Source organism: Drosophila sulfurigaster, chromosome 2R (assembly GCF_023558435.1).
Source record: "Drosophila sulfurigaster albostrigata strain 15112-1811.04 chromosome 2R, ASM2355843v2, whole genome shotgun sequence".
In the NCBI taxonomy this organism is placed as follows: domain Eukaryota; kingdom Metazoa; phylum Arthropoda; class Insecta; order Diptera; family Drosophilidae; genus Drosophila; species Drosophila sulfurigaster.
The window spans coordinates 6,405,825-6,415,094 of record NC_084882.1 but is presented as its reverse complement, the minus strand read 5'-3'; the positions used below and the strand labels follow the sequence as shown (position 1 = coordinate 6,415,094).

Sequence of the window (9,270 nt, the reverse complement as noted above, 5' to 3'; positions counted from 1 at the left end):
CTAGGACTCCGCGACTGCCTTCTTGGCGGCCAATTTTTGCAACAACGTCAGGAAGCTAAAGGCCTGCGTAATAACCTTAAGCAATAAAAGCGAAAGCAAAAAACAAAAGTCAGGATGGCTGACAGGAAGAATTGGCATATTATATCAGCAACCTACCGATCGCAAGCGATTCACATCCATGACGTAGAATTTGCCAGCAGTAACCTGAACGGCACGTCGACTGTTTGCCAGGAAAATAATCATATCCTTACCCATTTGCGGAGCATGTTGCCACCAAGCGCCACGCCAAAAAGCATCCCCAACACGGACGCTGTGTCGTCGCAACAGTTCGCCACAGTACGTAAACATAAGGAGCTCGAAAAGTGTCAGGCCCAAATACTGCAGCTGGTTGATCACGCGAACCACTTCGCGGGAACCAGATACGCCCACAAAGACGAGCAGACACAACTGAACGGTGATCTGGAGCGACTTACACAAACAATATGGACTGAATATTTGCTCTAGCTCAGCAGCGCAGTTTAGGATAAATCGATGCAGACGCACACATTCTACAAGACCGTCGTGAGCTGCTCTCTTCAAGCTGGGAGCTGGCTGCATGCGTTTCCTTGTCATTTTCTGCAAATCCGTGGCGTGCTCTCTCAGCATTGCGTATTGGCCAAGCTCGCAGGTGGCATCATCGAGTAGCAGATGACACTGTAGAGCACTTTTAAAGAGATAGCAATCGGTTAATTAGTCAGTAATAACGAAATTAGACACTCACTGCAATTGCTGCAAGGTTTCACCGGATAGCAACCTAGCGTGTGCATCCAGATTCTTGAGACTGCAGTAGAGCACATCGAACTGGGCGAGCAGCAGTAGACTAAAGGTAACAAACATCAAGCCGCCATAGCCAAAGGCGGCACCTACAATGATCTGGCCATAGAGCTGTATCGCGTATACCAAAGGATAAATGTGATCGGCTAACGCATCGAAAGGATACCAACAATGCAATGGCAGCGCATGATGACCCAATACCACAGGTGTAATCCCCCAAAAGATGACACCTGCCAAACAAGCGCCCATCCAAAGAGCCGAAAAGTTTCGCGCCCAGCGGTAGGTGGTATAGCAATTGACGAAGCTGACACCGGCGAGTGAGTGATGTCGATACTCCTGATTGATATAGTTCAGGTAGAGCTGCAGTCGCCGGGAGCGGACACACCAATAAATGCTGGCGTAGGCCGTAAAGAAATAAATGACTGTCATTGTGAGTGCATCGGTTATATCCTCGAGATCGCCCGTCGGCAACGCGTCCAATGTTGTCTTGCTAAAGAGCAGACCCAGGTGAAGCGAGATGAGTATAACCAGCAGGCAATACAGACGAGTAATGCCAATCAGTCCCACCTGCACCCATTGGGGTAGGCAGTGTGGCAGTTCCGGCGTGGGTAACAGACCCGTCAGCAATTGCAACTTCAACTGTAGTCCAAACAGCTGAGACACACGAGGCACATCCTGGTCTCTTTCGGCGTACTTAATGTTCGCATCGATGCCGCCGTGAAACTGCAAACCTGCCATGCTCCCAGGCTATTTGCCTTTTAACTGCTCATCTGTGAGCTTCGCGTCGGCTATTTAAGGGCATGTTGTCCAGTCTGTCCGCTTTGTCAGCGGGGCTACAACCTAATTTATGCATTAATGAGCTTTTAAAAGTTTTCAGCTAAGTGTTGCTCCCTGTTTCGCCTAATTGTTCTTGAGGCGTGCTCTGCGTGGGCGTTGACATACACAATTTTGTTTGGGAAATGTTTAATTGCCATTCTTGTAGTTTGGCAGCTCAGCTCAGGCTTTGCGAACGGTTCTAGGGGCTCCATCTCTATCGAGTTGATTGACTTCCGAAATGATTTTTAACCAAATAATAAGGATTCCAGACATCCCCATTCTTATATCTACCAAAAGTGATTTATTATGGTAAAGTTCCTCAAACTTGCGCTTAACTTACCGAATCATTCGCTTAATTATTTCTATACCCGTCAACACAATGTAATAAGAGGCATCAATAACGCTACGAACTGTACATTAGTGTGACTTTGATTATAAGCAATTCAAAGTGTATCTTATATAAATAAACGTTATTATTCGAATATTATCATAATTATATATCAGATTTGCAATGTTTAAACACATTCAACTATGTTTAGCCCACCTGTTTTTATACCTACTACCCATAGGGTATAAGTGTATGTGGCTGCAGAAAATGTATGTAACAGGCTTAGGAAGTCATCTCGGACCCCATAAAGAATGTATATATTCTTGATCAATGTCAACAGCCGACACGATATAGCAATGTTCATCTGACCGTCTATCAATCTGTCTGAATCTCAGAGATTATAAGAGATAGAGCTATGTTATAATTGTGTTCGACAGAATTTCTCATGCTTGCACGCAGATCGAGTTTTATCCAAATTTTTGCCACGCCCACTGCTGCGCCGCAAATAAACAGAAATAATTATATTTATTAATGTAATTATAATTAAAAGCGTAATTTTTAAGCTGGAGCAATTTTTTGATTTTTTGTACATACAATAATAACTACAGTATTTAAAATACATGAAAATTTTGTTGCGATCAGATAAAAATTGTATGTTATGTTATTTAACAAATACTTTTGCATGTCAAAAACTCTTACTACAACCGGGTCTTATTTGCTTGGGCCGACAATCTGGAATGTTTAGTACTATATGGTATATTTTTAACACTATACTATAGCAAAGTCCAAAGCTAGTATATTCGTAGAATATGGTTTTTTTGGAAATATGTAGCGGGTATCTCACAGTAGCGCACACTCGACTTGTTACTTATTATACTATAATTCTTAATAAGTTCATATGTCGAATGTGGCGGTAATGAACATCAATTAGATCAAATTATATTAATGAATACCGGTATAAAATATTAATCGATAACTAAATTACAAATTACAAATATGTAGATCCATAAAGACATTTAGTTATCCTATATATGGTCTCATCGATCAATAGTCTGATTAGTAGTTTCATAAGCTTTACTAATTCTATAAATTATTTATTATGTAGAAGATGTATGAAATTTGTAAAATAATGCTATGACAATACGTAAAGTACTATTTTGTAATCTATCAAGGAAGCACCCATCTGCAGAATAATACGCAGCTAACACTTGCCCGGCGTGTGAAAATGGACTTGAATCAAGCATATGTTGACCGGGGTAATTACACAAATTGCAATTGATTGGAAAATTGCATTGATAGGCTATGGATGTTATAACATGCCGACTGACACCAGCCACCTTGACAATAAGTAATAATTATTATTTTCTGTTTATTTTAAGACGGCCTTGGCTCGAATGCCAAGGTTACACACCATTCGCTTGTACCACATGTTGAGCTGAAGGCTAAAACGTAAGCTTGGGGTATCCTCGAACTTCGCGAGCTGTTATTATCGTACATTTAAGGGCAATCCAAGCGAATATTCAGTCGAATTTGCAGCTCTGAAATTGCAAACTTATTTCAGTTTAGTTTATTCCCATCTGCTTTGCCTGGTGTCTGATTTACCTCCGTCCAGCAGAGAGATTCAATTTATTTTGTTGCCAAAAAAAATAAAAGAGGAAGAAAAATAAATAAATGGTTATACACTGTTGGGATAATGAGGCATGAAAAGCATCAGCTACAACTGAGAACTGGACCACGAAACTTATCCCAGAGTCATCCCAGCTGCTTTACAGCTACTTGGCCAAATTGCTGTTCAGGCTGTAAAAAGTTTACACAAACGCGTAAGCGTAGAGTTGGGTATAAATTTTGCATGCCACTCAGGCTGCACGTATTGTGCGTACATGTGAAGGTCCTGCGCTTGTCCTGCGTTTGTCTGTCTTTCTGTCTGTTTGACTGTCTGGCTGACTAGTCGCATCTTGTGTCGTTTTTGCCTTTCTTCTTTATCCTGCAAAAAGGCGACCTAATTCTACCTGCTGTGATTTATTCAATCAACTTGTGCGTCGCACCAAGAACTCAAGTTTGTTTTTATTATTTAGACATTGCTTTCTTCATCATCTCCCATTGTTCCTCCTCTTGTTGCTGTGCTCGTGTCCTTATGCGAGTTTAATGTCACTTGGTTGGCTAAGCAAACATTGTTGCCACATTTAATCTGCATAATTTTTATGAAAATCAAAACAACAGCGACGGCCTATTGAGACAAACGTTCTGTTTGACAACGGCATACGTAACGTATGCGCAATATGGCAAACATATTCTCTATGCATGATTAATTTAATTACTCAAACGCAGGCGCTGCGTATTCTTAATGAGTACTGAAATTGCTCACATGAAAACATTATTCGTTTATTTAAAAACCTAGCAGCATGCCAGTTGTTGGCTTTTAACTACAATTTTTAAAGCATGATGGCATATTTGCAATAAGAAAACACAAACATTCATTTAAGATGCCAATGAGATGTCTTTCAAGAACACATCAAACTTGTTGGGTAATTTCAATTGCCAAGACTTATATAAACCTGTGCAGTCTTCTCGCCAACATTTAATCGAAATCCACTCTCGTTGGACTACCTGTCGTATGCACAATTTTAATTAGCTTGTTACGTACACGTGGGCTTTGCCGCCGTATATTACCAAGAAATAAATGTATTTTTAGTGCTTTATCTGTGTAAATTCCCATGCCCATCGATATTAGAGCATGGGCAGAAATGGTCGGATTCCCATTCTCTAGAATCTGATGATGTCCTTGCAGTTTTTGCAGCCAAGTTTTTAATTAATTGCGTTGGTCATTTTTTGGCAATCGCTGTAAGAGGAACGCGTTTGCTGGTGGATTTTTCCATTGGCAGTGCTGAACCACACGAACACGGCTAATTTACAGCAACCGAGCGACAGAGGAGCACACAGAAAGAGAGAGGAGGAGAGAAGCAGGGACATGCACAAAGAGAGAGAGACTCAATCAGTAAGTCATTTGTATGCGTGTGGGTGAAAAGGTTCGCGTCGCCAGGGAAAGATGTGTGCCGGCCAAAGGGGGACGGTTGTTCAACAGGCAACAGTCACGCGCATCATTCGCTTCATGTTTGCTAATTTATGCAACGCTGTTGCAGCCGCAGGCTACGGCCAAATAGCGAAAAGTTTGCCAACTGACACGGCAACGAGCTCGGTGGTCGGAGAGAACGTCGTGAGCTCTTACACTCACTGTCAGAACCTCCTCCTTCTCCACAAACCAAATACGCCCACATTGTTTTTGTTGCTATTTAAACTTTACACTGTCTCCCACCCTACTTTCAAAACTCCCACACATTCGCAACACTTTCATGGTGCTGCCAGTTTCCTGTTCCCGTTCCCATTCCCATTCTCACTCCCATTGCCGTTTCTGTTCCGTTCACGCTCCCGTTTCCTAGCTTTAAAAGTTGGAGTTTTGTTGCGCTTGGCAGTTTCAGAATACAATTTGTCAGCAAACAAGCAGCTATACTTGACATTCAGCTAGATAAATTAGAAAAATTAGCCCGCAAGTGCGAATTTCCATTGTATTGTATTGTGAAAAGCTTCTCCCTACAGTTTGAAAATATTTAAAAGTTTATTATTGCTATACATAAAAGGGACGATATCACTCTCAACAACTTGACTCACAAATAAAACATTCAGTGTTTAAATACTATTTGAGAAAGATTAGCTACACTGCAAAATCAAAATAATACGATTATTCTACTTAGAACTTCGAGGGTGTTAAGGGTGTTTCAAGATCATTAAAAATGCTTTCAACACTTTTGTTTAAACATAATAAGAGCAATTTCAAGAGCAACTCGTTACAAAGTTGTGTCCTCCGACCAGGCCTAGAAAGTAGCGCACCTAAACGCAGTAAAAGTTGCAAACAAATCCGAACAGTTTGTCAGGAGCTTTGGGTAACTTTTTAATGCAATTTTGTTAAATATTTTTGCTCTGATTTCAGCTGTCGCCTACGAAAATAGTTGAATCGATGCTCTTGTTTCCAGCCGCCACAGTGTGTTGGCCAAAAACTTTTGGCATCTTCAAATTGAGTTTAGTGTTTCAAGTTGTCTGCCTTGAACTGTCTCACATGCGAGTATGCCCAAATTCAATTTGTGGTAAAGCATTTGGCACTTTAAGTTCGTTATCCCTCCCTATGCACTCGCCCTCTTGATCCAGTACACAGACTCACTCCATCACTCTTTTACTCTTTCACTCCCATGCACATGCACATCAAACTACAATAACAATTAGCATTAACATTCACCAAGAGGACGACGCGTCGTCAAGGAGGTTGGCGGAAGCAGGAGCAGAAGCAGGGGGCAGCAACAGCTCATTTTCCCATCTGCGATTTGTTTTTCGACAAAGATTTGGCTTGCCGCAAAGGCATGCGTGTGTGTCGTAAAAACGAAAGTAAACTTAATTAGGCTCACGATTGTTGCAACTAAGACCAGCATGAGCATCTCTACAAAGACTTCCCCAGCTGTGTTTTAAGGATGGCCTCGTGATAAACTTTTACAACTTTTAAGCACGTTTCGAACCGATTTATTGCAACAATGTCGCACAACACTCTATGGACGATAACACAATAAATAATACAAAAAAAGTACTTGGAAAAATCAAACATTTATGACTTAATTTAAGTCCAGTTTTGAACTATATATTCCAGATTAAGTTGTAAAATTAATTCTTTTAAAGAATTAAAATGACAAAATATACTTAAAACACTTCGTTTACAAAACCCATTCCTTTACTTAGGAGTAATTTCGCTCAAAGCTCAGTTAGTAGAGCAATCGTGAATCGTTTTTCATGTGTTCGCGATTCGGTTAGAGTCTGTAAGTAGTATTCAAAAAATATATAAGTTTAATTGAATAAAATAAATGGTAATCATTCAAAAATAATAATCAATTTTACTTGTTAACTCTTTAAAAGTCTAAAGTTTTAATACAAGTAAATCATCATTTTCGTACTCAAAATACGCAAATTCGGGATTATCCAGATATTGACACCGCTTCGGGCTTAATTCCACGATTTTTTTACGAATTTTTATTTTAGTGTAGTTAAAGAATAATCTGATAATGATGATAAAGTTCTTATACAAATATTAAATAAAAACATTATTCATCAAAAACATAAATAATCCCAAAAACTGCTTAGCGTGGTTAATACGAAGGCATATTCTATAACGGAACCTCAAATACTACCATTGATAATAAAATATTTCAATGTATATAAGTAAAATTAATACAGTGAATCAATAAAGAGCAACGTTTGGTTTTTTTGGTATTAGTCAAATACCAAAATCGATACTTATAGAGAGAGCTATGATTGTAAAAATTTGTGAAAATAAAAAGTTTTTAAATTACTTTTTTGCGTTGAATGAGTGCGAATAATCCGTGCGGCATTATTGAATTAGTATCCAAAGGAATAGGTTAAGCCTGTTTATACTCGTGAGTCCCAAAATACACACGCTCATCTCTAGTGTCTGTTAATGCGGTTTACCCACACGACCTTCAGAGGCAACGGCAACGGCAACAGCAACAGCAACAACAGCAACGACAAAAGCAACAACCACGGCAATGGCAATGGCAGTTAATGCTCTTGTTTTATTGATTGTCCACAGTAAACACACATGCGGGACCGCTATGCTAAATGTTTAATTGTAATTACCACATGCACAAAAAGTTATTGCACTGCTTCTTTGTAGAATTGTGTGTGTGTGTGTGTAAGTGAGTGTATGTATTGTATGCTATAAGTGAAATTAATTGAACCGTTAAGCAACAATTGTTAACTGCATTCACAGGAAATGTAAATAGAGCCAATCTCCGCTTAAGCACATTAGGTACTGCTTAAATTTAGATTGAGTTAGATTTACCCTTGTTAATCGAATCTGACGGGCTAATATTACCTAAATTATGTTAGGGCACATTAAACATTTAGGTAACTTGAAGAATTAAAGTTTTGGGAAGTGGTAAAGTTCAAGGTGAACTGTTATAATTGGAATTATGGTCAAGCATTGTCGCAAACCAATTAGCTGCATAGTTGAATATGCTTTAGTCGTCATACAGCTTGAGCAGTCATTAAAATCGTATTCCAGATTGATGGACTTGACTCCTTGCCTGCTCCTATGTAGATTAAGAAGAACGGTTGGTTAATCACATTAGCTGGCCAAAAGAGCGTAACGGCCACAGAGTTGAATTAATCGAACTGAATGGAAAACAGCGCCATGGTCAGTTATACGAACAAAGCAGTCGCTAGTCAATTAACTTGACGCGGCCCGACTCGACTTGACTCGTCTTGACTTGACTTAACTGAGCTTGACTCGCCTGTAGGGAGCCCACCTAAATATTTTATTATAATCCTTACGTTTGTCTAGATTATGCGCCAAGTCACCGTATGGAAAGCGCATAACTAATTGAAAACTTGCTAAAGTTTGGCTCAATAATAATAAGACAGGTCTCAGCAGCAAGAATCGTTGCCAAAAATATCCTCCAGAGGCAACAGACTTAGCAACACTCTGTTAGCAGAATTTATGCCAATTTCATTTACTTCGTTTGATTTGTAGGGTACACATGAAAGGTTACTTTGCCCATGAAGTCCATTATATTCGGCAAACTTTCTTTAATATTCACATTTAAAGTAGCAATCTTGAAGGGTATAAAAATGTTTGGTTTTTTGAATATTTGATTTGTTAGAAATAATTGAATTAATCTGCTGGTCACACCAAATGCGGTTGTAAATTGCTGTTGTGATTATAGTAAGACGTCGTGCCCCGACCCCACTCCCGCCCATACCGTCACGACCCCACTACGCACCACGCCATTTTCACGTAAACCGTTGACTGTCTGCTGAGCCGTTAACAAGTCTCAGACTCGTTTATTGCATAATTTTCTCGTACTTACGCGCTGTAGGGCTTCCGCTGCAGTTGAATCCTGTCAAAGAGGTGGATGGACCCAGGATGCCGAGTGAAAGGCCTTGAAGCCAGGCCACCATTGAATTATGCATCCTTTGCTGCACTGAGCACACTGAAGGGCGCTAAGGTTGAGGGGGAAACACAGTGGCAATTTATTCATTAAAAAAAGTCTGACTTGTCTGAGATACCACATAAGGAGTTCGTAACATTTGCCAGCGGAAGCAACACAAAATGGCTTAGAGAGAAACATAGTCCCATAGGCCAGAGCTTATGAATGTTTATTGAATATAATCAGAAAAAGTCAAGAATTGATTGCATTTTCAATTTTGCAACGTGCTTAATAATCTAAAGAAAGAATCATGTTGGAAAGTGTTCTTGA

General features: G+C 39.8%; 1 protein-coding gene across 1 annotated transcript; it reads right to left on the bottom strand.

The window, feature by feature from the left end:
- On the bottom strand, window positions 1-1,551 carry LOC133836652 (putative odorant receptor 85e). Its single transcript, XM_062267243.1, has 3 exons — window positions 761-1,551; window positions 157-703; window positions 1-75 (listed from the first exon to the last, which is right to left on the bottom strand). Exons 1-3 carry the CDS (start codon window positions 1,549-1,551, stop codon window positions 1-3), a joined length of 1,413 nt encoding a protein of 470 aa, XP_062123227.1.
- Between the last annotated feature and the right edge of the window lie 7,719 nt (window positions 1,552-9,270).